The sequence below is a fragment of the Ranitomeya imitator genome, chromosome 3 (genome assembly GCF_032444005.1).
Source record: "Ranitomeya imitator isolate aRanImi1 chromosome 3, aRanImi1.pri, whole genome shotgun sequence".
Taxonomy (NCBI): Eukaryota; Metazoa; Chordata; class Amphibia; order Anura; family Dendrobatidae; genus Ranitomeya; species Ranitomeya imitator.
In genome coordinates, this window is record NC_091284.1 from 652285483 (window position 1) to 652303775 (window position 18293).

Sequence of the window (18293 nt, forward strand, 5' to 3'; positions counted from 1 at the left end):
ACAGTGAGGGTGATGAATGCGTGGAACAGGCTGCCATGAGAGGTGGTGAGTTCTCCTTCGATGGAAGTCTTCTGTTCTGTCCTCACTAAATAAGGCAGGCTCACATAGATATACAGGCAGCTAAACCGCTATACCGGAGTCCAATAAGGAGACTGTGCTTTATTAAACGTAGTGGTATATTGATACGGTGAAAATGTAAACAATGATATACATGGAATCAGTGCATGGTATAGAAGAAATACATATGACACATGATGTACATTATGCATAACATTTAGAAAGCTAGTAACTGAACTAGGAGTACAACTGGCTAGGCTAATATAGAGCAGGAATTATCTACAGAAAGCATAAAGACAATACCGGCAATGCAATCGCAAGGGGGATGAAGTGCAAGTGTCTTTCCTTGAAGGCAAACTGTAGGAAGTGAAAGAGAAATAGAAGGGAGATGAAGGCTGAGCTACCATAATGCATTGCAAAGGGGGGGGGGAGAATCAGACATGGAAAATACAAAAACAGAAAATAGAACTGTCAACATGACTCTGACCGCTAGAGGGAGCCAAAGCACTACAGATAAATAAAAGTATGAACAAATTAGATGGCGGAGACAGAACATCTTCAGAGGCTGGACAGACATCTGGCTGAGATGGTTTAGTGAATCCCGTCTTGCAGTGATCAGGGGGTTGGACACGAAGACCCTTGAGGTCTCTTCCAATTCTTAAATTCTATGATTCTATGATCATTTCTTCTTAGGGCAAGTTGTCCTATGTGGTGATGTTACTTTATAATTATATTTTGTGCTGACACTTTCTTTAGATAGCAATTTCTGCTTTAGAATCTTAGTACCCAATAGCTATTTTGTTATGATCAGTAAGAATCTGATCTTTGGAACCTTCACTGATGAAGAGAATGAAGGAATACTGGTATTCCAACCTAATTACTTTGCATTTAAGCTGCAGCATAAATTCATTGAAGCGAATGTGGTTATGTTGCACTTACCTGTACAGTAGGTGGATGAGAATGTCCCAGTGCAGATAAAAGGCGTAAAAGCATCTCATAGCTTGGATAGGGTTCTTGCTTCTTTATTTTGAGGATACATATGGGTTGTAGCATTCGGATCCCTAATGATCAGGTACCAGTGATACACCATTTCATCTATTTATAGCTTTAGTCCCATGTGGAATATTAGACAGAATCTTGAGATAACAAATTGTTTGGTTTTCCTTGCAGGATCTGGGGATAATGAAAGTGGGTCATATGAAGCGAATTCTACAGGGAATTAAGGAGCTCGGCAAAAATACATCTTTTTCTGAGGTGTGAAGGCGCTGCTGATGTCCCTACATGGAGCGAAGCTTGGACATGGCTCAAGTTTTTTTCGAAGCTCAGTGTGGTTTAGTATGAGGTTGTATACACCTGGAAGGGAAATGCCTCAGGTATTGCAAACTTGGTTTTGAGTTTGTGCCAAAGTTAGTAAAAAAACAAAAAACAAAACTAAGTTTGGTAAAGTTTGGATCTGCACTTGAAATATATGGCTTGCCTGAACTCAAATGACTGTAAGACAGAAGCCACCTCGGGTTGTACTGGCGCCTTCAGAAAGCTGCCATTCGCATATTCTGACAACATATCATTTTTATGGCAAAAAGTCAACATGCTAGCTTGTATGAGGCCCAGGCTTCCAAACAACCGGCAAGGCCAAAATGTTATCGAGCCGAGCCTGTATGGGAAGTCTTGGTTGATGCTGCCTCAGGTACCGCTCATTCACTGGCCAAGGAGTTTGATAGAAGAAACACTTTGTATAAAGTGAATGCAATCTAATGCATGGAGTGCCTGTTGAAATTGTATTTCAGTTGCATGACATATCTGATACAAAAACCTGAGAAAAAAAAAAAGAAAAAAAAACTTGAACAACTTTTATATTGATTTTAATATGGATTAATTTATTACTACTGATGTGTCTGTTGGTTGAAGACACTTTTCTATTAGTTGTTGTATATTTTATGCATGACTATGTTCAGTGGCCGGGGGTTTGTGGATGTGAACATGTAGCCTATGTGCCATGTATCCAGCGAAAATAATGTGCATTATGTATGTTCTACATATTTATTCTAGCTAGTCAAATATCGTTTAGTAATTAATGCTGATAAAATTAGACTATTACAAATTTTCATTCTGCCGAGATGGTTACCTGACCAAATAATTTCTTTTGGATATTCACAGGGACTATTTTCCAAAGCCTTATTTCATTTTGGTTCATAGTTGGAATACTGGCGCGTTTCGCAGCCGTCTTGAGATCATGCTCCTCAGTGTAGCAATAGAAAACAATAATGGTGGTCTTCCCACCAGCTTTATGGTAGCATATGTAGATATGGTCAGGGTGCCTACACCTTTGCTGCTTGCACCACATTTCAGTATCACAGACTTTGTTGCTTTGTATGGGTTTAGAACATTTAATTTGTTCCTTTATGTATTCTAAATCCCTTTTCACCCCTTTGATCCTAGTAAAGTTCAGAGGTCTGATTGCAAATAATCTGAAATAATTGCATAATTCACAGTTGCACACGTATTTGTGTCTTTAATATTGCAGAATCCAAATGTTCTATATCATAAAATTAAAGGGAACCTGTCACCCCGAAAATCGCGGGTGAGGTAAGCCCACCGGCATCAGGGGCTTATCTACAGCATTCTGTAATGCTGTAGATAAGCCCCCGATGTTACCTGAAAGAGGAGAAAAAGATGTTAGATTATACTCACCCAGGGGCGGTCCCGCTGCTGGTCCGGTCGGATGGGCGTCTCTGGTCCGCTGCGGCGCCTCCCATCTTCATTCTAAGACGTCCTCTTCTGATCTTCAGCCACGGCTCCGGCGCAGGCGTACTGTTGAGGGCAGAACAAAGTACTGCAGTGCGCAGGCGCTGGAAAGGTCAAAGAGGCCCGGCGCCTGCGCACTGCAGTACTTTGTTCTGACCTCAACAGGGCAGACAAAGTACGCCTGCTCCGGAGCCATGGCTGAAGATCAGAAGAGGATGTCTTGGAATAAAGATGTGAGGCGCCGCAGCGGACCAGAGACGCCCATCCGACCGGAACAGCAGCGGGACCGCCCCTGGGTGAGTATAATATAACGTCTTTTTCTCCTCTTTCAGGTAACATCGGGGGCTTATCTACAGCATTACAGAATGCTGTAGATAAGCCCCTGATGCCGGTGGGCTTACCTCACCCGCGATTTTCGAGGTGACAGGTTCCCTTTAATATGGGATTTGTCTCAAGCAGACCATGTGACTTGCTCATGTTGGCATAAGGTCTATGCCATTGCAGACTTTGGACTTGCAGACGATCCATGCCTGGTGCCCTCTGGGACACTTGAGAACCTCCATAAAGTCTGGGTTTATATTGTTTTATTTTTTTTAGATAACTTTTTTTGCTTTCAATTGAATTCTAGGAGAATTCTTATTATATGGTCACAAAAAAGTCAACTCGTCTCCTGACTTCAGGAGCCATTATCCATCCCAGATGAAAATGGTGTTTGCAAGTTATTGCGGTTTCAAATTCCCAATTTCTGCTATCCAAATTCATTGCATTATTGGCCATTTTGTCTGGTATTACTATGTCAAGCAATATAACAGCCTCATAATCAAGAATATTTGTCACATAGTAGAAAAGCCCTTATAATCCACCTGGGAGCAGAAGCTGGGTATCAGGGGGTTTATTTGTTAGCAAATTTTCAGAGTCTGAGGTTACATGCGAACACATTGGACATCTTACATGGTCACCATCTTATATGGTCACCTCCATGTGTGAGAGAAATAGAAAACTGCCAAACTGCCTTTTTCGCTGCGTACTATCTGATGTCTGTCACTCATTCCATAGGGGAAAAAGCAGTATTTGCATTTTTTGTAACTGGTATTAAAAATGAGCGTTTTGTACATGGACTCTATGGTTTTTAGATGACCTTGTTTACGGGATTAACCCCTCTGCATTTTCAGGGCTGCCTTCTTAAGAAAGGTTGTGTCCTTTAAACCAGTTTCTCCTTTGTCTTGGCAACAAGTCCACTTTAAGTGGGTGCTGTAAAACTGCCAGTGGAAGCGTAGTGGTCCGGGTATCCGAGTGGGGACACTTTGTACAGTATTTTCAAACCAATTATTAATTGCAAAGAAATGTAACCAAATGATTGATAGAAAGTGTGATATGGAATGGTCATTGGTGGCTCCACGCTAATGGAAACCCTATGCGGACATTTTAATATACAATATAGTGCAAAATGCTTCTAAAAAATAACGGAAGCCTTTGAAGATTACACGTTTTGACAACCTCCCATGTTTTGCACATTGTAGGCAAATTGCTTACATTTCAATACAGATTTTGGAAGTTTTCTGCCCTACATGATGGATGATTTTGCTGATTTGAACACCCCTGTTTTCTGGAAAAGCAGGACAATCTTTGATGTGCAATATTTCTACTTGGGTGGAGCGCACGTTATGTTTTTGTGGGGTAACTTCTCACACCAGGCCTATAATAAAGGGTTTTCCGGTGCACTATTTTAATACTGTATCTGTATTAAATGGAAATATCTCACTGTTATGCAGTTGACCTGCATATTTGTATAGTACGTGTCAGCACTGTATTGACATATAAAGTTTTATGGAACTACGTGTAATATTGACTTTTTTTTTAACCTTGGTGTTAATGTTTAGTGTAACGAGATGGGAGCATTTTGCTTTTATCCATTTTACTATAAATTAATACTGCCTCACTAAATATGAATTTGCTGGTAGTTATTCTGAATCGTTACTATGACGACGTCAGGTAATTGTTTTATCGGATTTTTCTTCCTGCAGGCTGTTTTTATAGTGTGCTCACTGGAGCATTATGTATTAGGCTCACATATATCCAACGCTGAGTGTAAAATAACCAATTCATGGCTGCCATTACAAAGCTTCGATTACTTCTCACTACTGTCATGTCTGACACACCAATTCCTGGGGTGCCTTTAATATTACATATTGATCTCATCAAATATATACTATCTATTATATCATTATTGTGCATGGAAGTGGTTTATTGTAAATCCTTCCTGCACTTACTGACCGTTTTTCAAGTTGTTTGGGAAGATCTAATTTTTAGGTCTACATAATTATAGTGCTTCTCTCGGACACCTACTTGCTTACTTAGCTCAATCCTGTACAAAAGGCTAACACTACCTTTTTTTGCAGCAAAGGTATTAATTTTAGGCATTTTTATTTTAGTGCCAAATTCATTATGGCCTTTGCAGCGTTTCTTTTAAGTCATATTTTGTTATTTTTTTCTTCTTGTCAGCAATGTGAGTGCCATTTTCATTTTCCAGATCATTTTAGCCAACTCATCATCTGCAATGTTTTGATATTTTGCAAAACATTTCTTCAGTTAGTACTTCAGTACCCTAGTAGAAAATAAAATCTGTCTTTTTGGGGGAGCTGCGGGGGGTGCAGTTGGAAGACTAATAGGTGACACTTTAAAAGCCTATTGAAACGCCAAAAATACCGTATTTTTCCGACCATAAGACGCACTTTTTTTCCTCCAAATTTGGGAGGAAAGTGTGGGTGCGTCTTACGGTACAGATGTAGCATGTGGGGAGGGGGGCAGCAGTGGGTGGGATCGCACTGTTATCCCACTTCAGGATGTCCCCGCTGCCCAGAATCACCGCTGGGGAAACCATGTGGTCCCGATGATTAAGTGCAGTGAATATTCATTAGCTACTCCCCGCCCACCTATCAGCTGAGAGGTGAGCCGGAGCAGCAAATGAATACTGCACTTAAGCAGGGACACACATGGCTTCTCCAGAGCTGATTCCTGCAGCAGCTGGGGAGGTCTGTGTGTCTGGGGGAGAGGAGGCAGCAGCAGCAGGGGCCAGAGGAGAGAGGAGATCGCTGTATACCTGCCTGCCATGCCTGGGCTGGACGCCAAGTGCTGTGCACAAACAGGACCTGTTTGATGTCAGGAGTGGGCGGGCTGGAGTATCACATGGCAGCTCAGAGCCCTCCCTCTTCTTTACATCATCACAGGTCCTTCAGGCTCTCCACTAGAATCTGCAGCTTCCTCATAACCTGTGCCGTGGAAAGGAAACGAGGGAAGGCTCTGTGTGCAGTCATGGGATGCTTTTACCTCACCACAGTGTGGCTGGCTGCCACATTTAAGAGGTTAGTCTTTACAAAACACAATAAAGCACTCTGCCACTCCTTTGGTGAACTAGAACTGCCAGCATGTCATAGGATCTGCAGGACATGCTGGGAGTTATTAGTTCTCCCATGGGATTTTAAAGCAGCACTCCAGTGTTATTTTGCAGTGCTGGAGTGGTGCTTTCAATATAAGCCCTGTGCCCCCATTCTTATACTCACCCTCCAGCATCTTCATATAGTACTGTACAGACACCACATTGGTCCCGCAGCGTCCAACATAATAACATACTATTATATATAATAACACCACATATAATAGTATGTTATTTGTTATTAAATATTTTACCACATTTTTTTGCTTCAAATATTTTTTTTCCCTATTTTTCACCTCTAAAACCTGGGTGCGCCTTATAGTCCGGTGCGTCTTATAGTCCGAAAAATACGGTACATCTTTTAATTCAAAGTTAGTTAGATTTAATTTACAAGATTTATTAACGTAGTAACACAGCTTTTTAATGTAAAGACATTGAAAAATATTACATTGTTCTCTGAATGTGTAAGACTGCCTGAAAACGCAGAGCATGAGTACAAATTTTTTTTTTCAAATAGTTTACCCATTTTTGAATAAGATTATTAGAAAAGTGTTGAAAAATATTTCCAGATCCAACTTGGTATTTTTAATCTATGTCAAATCAACCATTGATGAAAGGGAGAGCGCACAAGTTCCCTACAAGATAAACACGGAGGACCATGACACAACAAACAACCTATATAAAGAAATAGTCCTCCAATCAAAATTTATATGAAAGTAAATCAGAGCAATCAGAGAAAGTTGGAGCCAGATTGATGAAGAGTACTGTTTGACACTCATTCAGTCCATGCCTCAAAGACTGCAAACTGGAATAAAAGCCAGAGGTGGTGCAACAAAATACTAGTGATTTTATGGAGTGTTTTTTTGTTTGTTTGTTTTTCATGATTCCATAATTTTTTCCCTCATAATTGAGTGAGTCCATAATTTTTTCCCTATGCTTGGTTACAAAAAGGAACCATTACTGACTACCACATTTTTTGTTCTTAATTTCTTTTAGTGTTTATTAAAGCCAGAAAGTTGCCATTTGAAATGACTTTAGATTTGTGCCATGTCTGTGATCTGCTTTTTTTTTTCTACAAAATTAAACAACTGAATGAACATCTTCCAAGGCCGGTGATTACATAATTTTTGCCAGGGGTTGTATAACCGAGATCAGACTTCTCCGAGATTTATGACATAACATCACAGATACAATGGTGTTTGTCATTTCAATACCTTTTCCAAATGACAAATTCTGTTCTGTCGCATCTTGACACATTCACCTGTAGTTTACTAAGATCCTTCTGGTGGGCCCAATGGTGCCTTTACTTTTACACTGCCTGAGATGTCACTTTTTAGTGAGAGTGGACCAGTTAGCTTAGCTACATTTCTAATTGTTTATAAATAGACATTAACATCTTCAGGACACAGTTTAGTTTTGTTTTTTCATTTTTTCCACTGTTTTTCCAAGGAGCCATAACTTTTTTTTTTTTTTCTTTTTTGGTTTTAGGTTTGAGATAGACACATAAGGGTTCTTTGTTTTTTTTAGGGACTATTTGTAGTTTTGAAATACTCTTTTCATTTCATCAAATTATGTACCGGAAAGTTGACAAAGAATTGCAAGCGTGGTGAAATTGTGAAGAGAAATAATAAAAATAAAAAAAAACGGGGTTGGGTTGCCATTTTTGGAGACCAATAACTTTTTGATTTTCACATGTTCTGTTTTGATAGCTCAGACTTTTATATTGTTATACCAAATACATATAAAATAATGTATTTTTAACTGGGAAAAGGGGGTTGTTTTGAATTTTTTATTTATTTTATATTTTTATAATATTTATTTTTAATTTTTTTATTTCCAGTTTTCATTATTTACTTCAACCTGCAACAATTTGATTGCTTAATACAGTTTTGCAGTATATAATAAAGATCATGGCCTTGTATGGACTTCACAGGAGAAGGAACGAGGCAACGATGGAGGCCCCAGCTGGCTACTATGGCAACCCATTGTACCCCGCTGCTTGGAGTTTGATAGTGGCATTTTGTAACCCCGATTCCCACTACTAGAGGGAGAAGCTGGCTTTGTAGCACAGCTGACATCTGCCCCTGTGTGGAGCAGGCTCCACTCCTGAGGCCACGCCACACTCCCTGAATCACTCCATGATGTATAGCGCATATCAGTATGGAGTGTTGAGGGGTTAAAGAGGACCGCTCATTACACCTGCCATCGTGGTATTCCTTGAAAAATAACACTTTTGGGACATCTTGCAACTCTGCATTGCCATTCCTCTGGGGTTTTTTGGCACAGCTACCATGCCCTGTAATGAAAGGGGCATGTCCTTGCCTAGTCTGAGCCTGTCAGCAATGATTATACGGTGTGCAGTTCAGGGACATGCTCCGAACTGATAACACCCACTTGTCTAATTACTACATGTATTAGAGTATATTGTGCTGTACCTCTGCTATTCCTCTAAGAAAAGATGCTCCAAAATTGTTCTCGTATGATCTGTCTTTATTAACATATCATTAAAGAGAATAAACAATATAATAGAAAAATCAGCATTAAATCCTATAGCCAACGTGACTGTATATCCAGTCTACATAGGATCTACGTTGTTTTTTTTTTCCTTTTTTTTAGGGGGTGGGGTGGGTTTTGTAAAAGGCTGTAGAGCCCACATAGGATAAATTGGATATACTGCAAAGCTTTACAGAGGATGTGATTTAAGCATGACATCTGGAAATCATGTGTTCTACCAAAAATAAAGTATTTCTGTGATACAGTTTTTAAGACAAATTGTTTGGTCCCCTTCAATGTAATGGTGAAAATGCTAATGGTGCTGAAGCTTTTAATTTAGTGTTAATGTTTTATAGAGTTGCAATTAACCATTTGCTCATAGAAAAGCTGACGGTTATCTTTTTTTTTTTTCTTGTATCATTTTTTATTACCTAATTCATCACCTGCGTTTCTGAAATATTGGAAAAAGTGTTACCTTCATATTAAAGTTGCAAGATACATGACGTATCTAACCCATGGTATACTTATCTGCCAGATTCACAGTATAAAACAGGCAGATACTTTATCATTATTTTCGAGATTACAACCAATATTTGACTTATATTATTATTTATTATTATATTATTTGGCTTATAATTTGGTCTTCATAGAGAAATGATCTGTGCTGGTATGGAAAGCTTAATTTGCAATGATTGCTTAACGACACACTTGTCAGAATCGCTTGTACATTCCATTACATCTACGTTAATTTCCAGTAACGCCTCTCCAAATAACCGCCTCTATGGGAACACCGCCTTGCATGCAGAGCAGATATCTGTGACATTCTCTGTCCCATCTAACAGGCCATTTTCTTTGAGACCACCCACCCTTCATGCCAAATAATCAACATTTTTTATACAAGTTTGGGTGGTCAATTCAAAGTGGTCTCACTGTTTTGTTTAAAAAGTGTCTGACCAGTACGGTACTGTAAGTCCAATTGCCGTTTGTCTTCTTAATTATTGCTACAGAAAGCTTTTCCACTATAGAAAACTACTTATATGCAAACATTCTTGTTTGATTGGAGCTTCCTAGTATGAAGAGTTGTGTATGGAGAGAATTTTTTTTTCAATGATTTTTAATTAAAACCAAAAAATCAGTGGTGTTGATAATTTTGTATATTGAGACTGCAGGGGTAAGTATTAAAGGGGTTTTCCCAAGATTACTGGGAGCTGACAAATGGGACCCTCATATCCCGAAAGCAAATGAAACGGAGATCGAGCATGTGTGCCTCTGCTCCATTCATTGTCTATAGCACTGCCATAGAAAGCAGAGTACTTAGCTGCTGTACTTAGATGGGATTGGCCATTTTCGTCTTAGATACTTCTAAATAAATGTATTGACCAACTTGCACTTTTATTGCTACCAGGGATTTACAATATTCTTTTTTTTACATGTAAAAATAAAATAAAAGACAAAAAACTTTTAATCTAGTGTGATCAGTGTAGGTTTGCTGTATTAATAATGGATCTATAATATACATGATTATACACAATCTTTGCTTTTTTATGTAAAGTTCCCATAACTATCATATGCAAAATCAGGGCTTGAAATAAAAAAAAATCAAATTAGACCCAGCAACTCAATGCTTAATTTTTTTATCTTATGCCACTTAAGTGGATAATCCAACTTTTTTTTATCAAATAAGCTGCTGTTTGGTAGACTTGAAGGGTAAATGTTGCACAACATAAATTCTAATGAAGTGTTACTATGCAGTTTGTGGAATACATTACAAATCTTAAGGTTATGTGCACACATTAAAGGGAATCTGTCAGCATAAACCTTTCCTAAGCCGTCTATATGGACATGCAGGTCATAAGAAGCTGAATAAAATTATACCCTGTATACGATCCAAAGTCCAGAGAAATAAATATTTTTCTTAATATTTAAATGAGCTGTTAAGATCTATGGGCCGGACATAAAACCCCACTAGAATTTGCCTCCAGAACATATTTTAAATGAAAGGGGTCAATACCAGTGTAAGACATGTAATGACTGACAGTTTGCTGTCATAACCACACACAGCTTTGCAGTGAGATCAGAACACAGTACAGCAGGAGTAAAGTTTGTCTCATTACAAATACATTTGCAGTTGCAGTCCTCTAACAGTCCTTCAGCTTCCATCTCACAGGCAGACAAAGTAGAGTACAGTAGAAATAACCACAGTTGCAAATGTGCTTGTGTTGGAAATGAGAGAAGGTTCAAATCTGCTGTACTGGGTTCGTTATAATCAAGCACAGCTCTGCAGCAGAGCTGACAGCACTATGAGAGAACAAGTGATACTGCAAATGTGTTTGTAATGAGACAAGGTTCACTTCTGCTGTACTATGTTCTGATCTCATTGTTAGTCTGCTCTCAAACATACACAGCTTATCAGGCAGTATATGTCTACTTATGCCCCTTTTCACCTCTGGAGGCAGATTCTCAGGGAGATCTGTTTGCGGCCCATAGATTTTAACAGCTCATTTACATGTAAAAATAACGTAGATTTCTCTGGATTAAGACATCAGATCATAGAACAGAGGCTTCCTAAAATATTCATCCCCCTTGACATTTTTCATGTTTTGCTACCTCACAACCTGGAATTTCACTTTTTAGGGTTTGCATGCCTACAACCCTTAGATTGCATGCTGGTGGATTTCCTTTCCCTAAGCATGTGATTTGTGAAGGTACGGTAATTGCTTGCACCAGAAATTTTTAGGGGCTTCATAGCAAATTGGGTGAATAAAACATATGCACATGCCAATTTTTGGTTATTTCATCAAATAAATTTAATTTATGCCTGTATTTTTCTCAATTCACTTAATCAACTTAAACTATTTAGTGCTGATGCATCACACACAAATCGGCATGCAAAAATATTTAAACACAGGTTGTAATGTAATAAATAGGTAAAAAGCCAAGGGAGTGAATATTTTTCAAGCCACCGTTTCAAGGTATTCATTAAAATAGTCGATCCTACTGACAGATCCTTTAGATATTTGTGGCAGACATTTCTGTATATAAAAAAGTGTATTTTTGTAATGTGTTTTTTCCCCAACTCATTAGCATGGGGTGAAAAACAATGCAAAAATGCTGAAAGAATTGACATGCTGCAGATTTGAAATTGCTTCTCGTCTGCCAGAAGAAAATAAACAGCATGACATTTCATTCACTTGGATGGGACAGTTAAATGCTGTGTTTTTGCAGGAAAAATGGAGTGTGAACATAGCTAGTAGTGGCCATATTAGATTAATGTCAGACAATATCCGATTTTGTCAGGACTGATCAACTATAAAATATGTATTAGATGATTGGTCAACGTTTGGCAGAAGTAGGGGACAAAGAAGAATTGGCCATATTTAATTTCAACAGTCCTGATCCTTCATTCCCAATGGAGGAGTCGGGCAGAAGATTTTACACCTCTCCCTACTGAGAACACATTCACATGAGGCCAAACAACAAATGTGTAAGAAGGAAGATGGAAGGAATAGATTTGAGCTGAGCAAGTGTTTGGCCCACAGCTAATAAAGGTTTATAGTGACATTTCTTCATTTCCTTCCCTGAATATACTAGAACCACAGGTAAGAGCCTTGATGAAAGTTACAATTATCAATCCATTAAAAGCACATGGATTTCTAACTTATTTTCCACTGCTGATAACTTGTACATTTACAGTGTATTAAGCTTGTCAATATATTTAGCCACAATGGATTTGGTAAAATAATCTGTACATGGGACAGGGACTAAAGTGGGTGATTATTAGAATAAGGTATTCCTCTATTAACCAACTACTGTCATTACTTTTGTAAACTGCTCCTTCATTCTTCTAGGTCTGTGATGGAACTAAATTCTCTTACCCTCTAAGCTAATGAATACCCCACTGATGCTGGTATTTCACACACCTTAAAAAAATCTATACTAATGTTTGCACCCATTGCATAACTGAAAACCTAATTTGCTAACAGTGTAATAAAGTATAGAGTAACATTTTTGGCTTTACATAGATGTGATGTTAAGAATACCGTGCGTTCGTCTGTTTACATACTGTTTACATTGGCACACTTTTTTTTGTATTAGACTGTATACAATTTGAAGGTATTTATTGCATACAATGAAACAATGTTTTGTGGTTACACCTTTGGAATATAATGTTACATTTCCCTGTACAGATATTGGGTGGCTTTGTAAACATAGTTAGACATTTTTATGACTACTAAGTGACCAGTTTTCTGTGCCTTTTTGTTGGATGCATTATAACCTATTTATTATTATTATTGTATGGAAGTCACTGAGATGTGTATTTTTGTAAATTGATGGAGGCAATGGCTGTTTTTTTGTTGTTGTATACAATTGAGCTGCTGCCTTTTGTTGGCCACTCAGTTAAGATCTTCCTTCTCAAATAAATCTAATACATTCACTGAATTTCTGAGCCTTGTGCGTGTTTGTGCCTGGATGTTCTAATATCGTCCTCACATTTCATCACAAAACTTTTACAGCTAAACCACTGGTGCTACTGTTACTTGTTACATATGGAAGCCCACTTGTTACATATGGAAGCCCGCTTCTTACAGTCTCCAGAAAATGAAAGCTCTTTGAAATTAAAATAAAAAAAGTCAACTTCTCTGCATTGAGAGAAAAAAATACCGAATCTATGTTTGGATTGATTCTCCCTGATTTTACTAATTTTTATTCACAGCTTTGTCATCTGCAATTACTGAACACACCACTATCTGATACCTGAGAAACTAATTCCTTAAAAAATAAAATGAAAATAAAAGTACTTTTACTTGCCATAGTTTACAGAGCAAAGCCTAGAAAAAGAAATTATCTTCAAAAGAAGAGTGAATTGCTAACCATAAAGCTAAAGGGGTATTTCATTGACAACTTCTAAATCATTGGAGTTCTGACTGCAGAGACCCCACCGAAACCCAGAAATGTGACACTTCCATCCCCCATTGGAATGAAGCTGTAGTCTCATGTCTGACCTCTGCTCTATTTGTTCTCTATGGGACAGGAGATGACAAGAGCACAGAGCTCTGTTTTCCCTGGCTGTCTCATAGAGGTTGAATGGAGTTGCCAATCAAGAAATCCCAATATATGCCATTTTCTAAAATAAATTTAGTACAAGTTTAGCGCTGATTGCTTACATTGCAATTTGCTGTCCTTTTGTTACTAAACCTTCACCACAGAACAGGTAGTACTGCCATCCAAAACATCGATGCTGATGGGAGAGCACATGAATAGACATGAGCTAACAGCTTCTTCTATTGAAAGACATTGCTTTTGTTCTAGTTTGCATTGGAGAAGGCTGATGGATGGGTATGGTCACTATAGTAGTACGTTTACCCTAGTATATTGTTGTATTGCTGCTTCCAACACCGTTAAATATAAAGCAGCCACCCCCATTTATGCCTAGCTTCATTGACATGTCTTGTTGGCATTGCAGAGTTGCTTTGCAGTGTGACCTTAGACATTTAGTGTGAACGCAAGAAAAACGTGATCTTGGTACAGGCAAAACAATTTGTGCATATGTACCACAAGTATGATATACTAGATGGTGGCCCGATTCTAACGCATCGGGTATTCTAGAATATGCATGTCCACATAGTATATTGCCCAGCCACGTAGTATATTGCCCAGCCACGTAGTATATTGCACAGCAACGGAGTATACAGCACAGAGCCATGTAGTATACAGATTTAAAATAAAAAATAAACATATACTCACCCTCCGTTGAAGTCCTGGCCCTGTGTGCGGTGCACATGGCATCTTCCGGTCCCAGGGTTGGTATGGGCGCAGGATCTGTGATGACGTCGCGGTCACATGACCGTGACGTCATGGCAGGTGTTTCTCTCAGGACCTGTGATGACGTCGCGGTCACATGATCGTGACGTCATCGCAGGTCCTTGTCGCATACCATCCTTGCCACCGGAACCTGCCACTTGCATGGAGCGGTCACCGGAGCGTCGCGAGGAGCGGGAAAGGCGCTGGAATGTGAGTATATGATGATTTTTTTTTTTTTTTTTAATATTAGATCTTTTTACTATTGAGGCTGCATAAGCAGCATCAAAAGTAAAAAACTTGATCACACAGGGTTAATAGCAGCGTTAATGGAGTGCGTTACACCGCGGCATAACGCGGTCCATTAGCGCTGCAATTAACCCTGTGTGAGGGCTGACTGGAGGGGAGTATGGAGCGGGCACTGACTGCGGGGAGGAAGGAGCGGCCATTTTCTTCCGGACTGTGCCTGTCGCTGATTGGTCGTGGCTGTTTTGCCGCGACCAATCAGCGACTTGGAATTCCATGACAGACAGAGGCCGCGACCAATGAATATCCGTGACAGAAAGAAGGACAGACGAAAGTGACCCTTAGACAATTATATAGTAGACAAGTCATTGAGATGTTATTCTTAAAGGGGTTGTCCACTACTAGGAAACCAGAAGTGTCAGCACTCGCGATTTCAGTGTCATGGGTTTACTGCGACAGAGAGGAGTCAGAAGACGGCAGCGTCTGATTTCTCCTACTCCTGCACTGATTAGCAGCACTTAACCTTCATATTAAACTGTGCAGGTTTCTTTTAGCAGTGCAAAGGTTAATTTCCTATGTTGAGAGCTCTTAAGCTTTCCTGCATTAAGGCTCTCAGCTGTTCACTGTTCGCCACTCCCATCTCCTATATAATCTGGGCCCTGGCAAGCACTCATTGCCATAGCAAGCTTATGCTGCATGGTTGGAGATGGTTTGTGGTTGTTGTTTGAGAAGGTGTTTGGTGGCTTTATCTGAGACTGTTGCAAGGTTTTGGGTGTGTGCTCATCCCTTTCTGATTTGGATTTTCCCCAGCCTGCACTCCCCGGCGTATAACTCTATTGTTTGCGTGAGTATATTTGATTAGTATCTTCCTTTATCCCTGTTTGTATTACCTTGTTAGTCTGGTTGGTGTATTAAAGTACACTACTACTCCCCTCTTCCCTGGGTAAGGGAGGGGTACAGACTGAGGGCAGATTCAGGAGCTAAGGCAAGGTACGTGGCCCCGTCGTCTTCACCATCAGAAGTAATCTGGAGAACAGGGAAAGCTAGGGTGCCACTAGCATTAGAAACAGGGAAGGAGCCCCTGGTCCTGGGATACCCGACAACAGTGTTGTGACACCCGGGGCTTATGTGCGGTTGTTAGGACACGTGAGCCCTGTGCCCAATCGGCGCTGGCGTTACTCTCCCCACCTTTGCACATATACACAATCAAGATGAAGTGACATCTGCGGCTGGCCGCTCACTTCCTCTTGATTAATAATACTTCCATAAGCGGGGACACTAATGCCAGCGCTGATTTGGCCCAGGTCTCGCATGTCAACGACAACAGGTGAGCCCCGCGAACGCGAGTGCTGACACCGCTGGAACAGCGTCGGCACGGGAGCTGAGTATACAATGGGGAAAATGCGTATTTGATACACTGCCAATTTTGCAAGTTTTCCCACCTATAAAGAATGGAGAGGTCTGTAATTTTTGCTGTAGGTACACTTCAACTGTGAGAGACAGAGTCCAAAAATAAAAACCATAAAATCACATTGTATGATTGTTACATACTTATTTTGCTTTTTATTGCATGAAATAAGTATTTGATACAATAAAAAACAGAACTTAATATTTGGTGCAGAAACCTTTGTTTTTTTATTAGAGAGGTCAGCCGTTTTCTGTAGTTCTTGACCAGGTTTGCACACACTGCAGCAGGGATTTTGGCCCCCTCCTCCATACAGATCTTCTCCAGATCTTTCAGGTTTCGGGGTTGTCGCTAGGCAACATTGAGTTTCAGCTCCCTTCAAAGATTTTCTATTGGGTTTAGCCCTGGAGACTGGCTGGGCCACTCCAGGACTTTGAAATGCTTCTTACCGAGCCACTCCTTAGTTGCCCTGGCTGTATGTTTCAGGTCGCTGTCATGCTGGAAGACCCAGCCATGACCCATCTTTAATGCTCTTGCTGAGGAAAGGATATTGTTGGCCAAAATCCCCTGATACATGACCCCATCCATCCTCCCTTCATTACGGTGCAGTCATCCTAACCCCTTTGCAGAAAAGCATCCCCAAAGTATGATCTTTCCCCCACCATGCTTCACAATTAGGACGGTGTTTTGGGGGCTGTACTCCATCCTTCTTCCTCCAAACTCAGCGAGAGGAGTTGGTACCAAAACGTTCTATTTTGGTCTCATCTGACATGACCTCCTCCCATTTCTCCTGTGGATCATGCAGATGGTCATGGCGAACTTCAAACAGGACTGGATATGTGCTGGCGTGAGCAGGGGGGACCTTACCTGCCCTACAGGATTTTAATCAATGACGGCGTAGTGTGTTACTAATGGTAATGTTTGAGCCTGTGGTGCCAGCTCTCTTCAGATCATTGAGTAGGTCCTCCCGTGTAGTTCTGGGCTGATGCCTGACCTTTCTCAGAATCGTCTTTAGCCCACGAGGCAAGATAGAGCATAGAGCCCCAGACCGAGGAAGATTGACAGTCATCTTGGGTTTCTTCCATTTTCTAATAATTGTGCCAACAGTTGTTGCCTTCTCACCAAGCTGCTTGCCTATTGTCCTGTAGCCCATCCAAGCTGTGTGCAGGTCTACAATTCTGTCCCTGGTATCATTAGATAGCTCTTTGGTTTTAGCCATGGTGGAAAGGTGGGAGTATAATTGAGTGTCTGAACAGATGTCTTTTATACAGGTAACACGTTCAGGTGCAATTACTACAGGTAATGAGTGCAGAGTAGGAGGACTTCTTACAAAAAAACAAATTAACAGGTCTGTGAGAGCCAGAATTCTTGTTTGATCAAATACTTAAATTGCATAAAATCCATAAAAATCATACAATCTGATTTGTTTGGATTTTTTTAAGATTCTGTCTTTCACAGTTGAAGTGTACCTACGATAAACATTACAGACCTCTCCATACTTATTTTCCTCACTGTTTTCATTTTCTTTACGTGGACAACCCCTTTAAGGAAGCACTGCAAACATTTATTTTCCAATCCCTTTGATATGTCTGCAATGCAAGGTAAGGGTATATGAACATGTTAAGTATTTGCAGCATAAATTTCTGCCCTATAAACCCATGTTTTGGCAGAAAAAACGTAGCATTATTTATTTTATTCGCTTACATAACGTCATTAACTCCACAGCGCTTTACATTACCATTGGTGCTCACAATCTAGATTGTAAAGCAGCAGTGCTAGCCACTGAGCCACCATGCTGCGCATCTGCACAAAATCCGTGCATTTTTGGACTGTTTTTTGCATGCCTTTTTATGCATTTTTCCCTATTCATTTGAATGGGTGGAAAACGCTGAAAGAATCGACATGCAGCAAATTTGGAACTGCTTCAAATCTGCAAGGAAAAAAAATAAGCAGCGTGTGCATGAGATTTCAGAAATCTCATTCATTTTTCTGGTACTGTAAACACCAATCGCTCTCTTCCTCTATTGCCAGTGTCACTCCTGATCTCTTCTGGGTCACGTGAACCCTCATCTTTTTAACGGCCCACACAGCATCCCTCTGTGTAGAGCAATGCAG

The 18293-nt window shown here is 40.0% G+C and overlaps 1 protein-coding gene and 1 long non-coding RNA gene across 6 annotated transcripts in view; one reads left to right on the forward strand and one right to left on the reverse strand.

Annotated features, from left to right (window-relative positions):
* DGKH (diacylglycerol kinase eta) overlaps positions 1-1870 on the forward strand; it is a 374433-nt gene extending 372563 nt beyond the window's left edge. For all 4 annotated transcript variants that reach the window (XM_069758220.1, XM_069758222.1, XM_069758219.1 and 1 more), the window contains one exon: positions 1228-1870. In XM_069758220.1, the coding sequence (XP_069614321.1) occupies positions 1228-1317 (90 nt within the window). In that variant the 3' untranslated portion in view covers positions 1318-1870. The remainder of the gene's footprint in view (positions 1-1227) is intronic.
* Positions 1-18293, reverse strand: part of LOC138670668 (uncharacterized) — a 56622-nt gene that overhangs the window by 2295 nt on the left and 36034 nt on the right. The window contains exons 1-2 of one of the 2 annotated variants that reach the window (XR_011319367.1): positions 997-1077; positions 361-414 (exon numbers count right to left, since the gene is read on the reverse strand). This is a non-coding gene — a long non-coding RNA (uncharacterized lncRNA). Of the gene's footprint in view, positions 1-360; positions 415-996; positions 1078-18293 lie in introns of those variants that run through there. The other variant, XR_011319368.1, reaches the window with a different exon arrangement.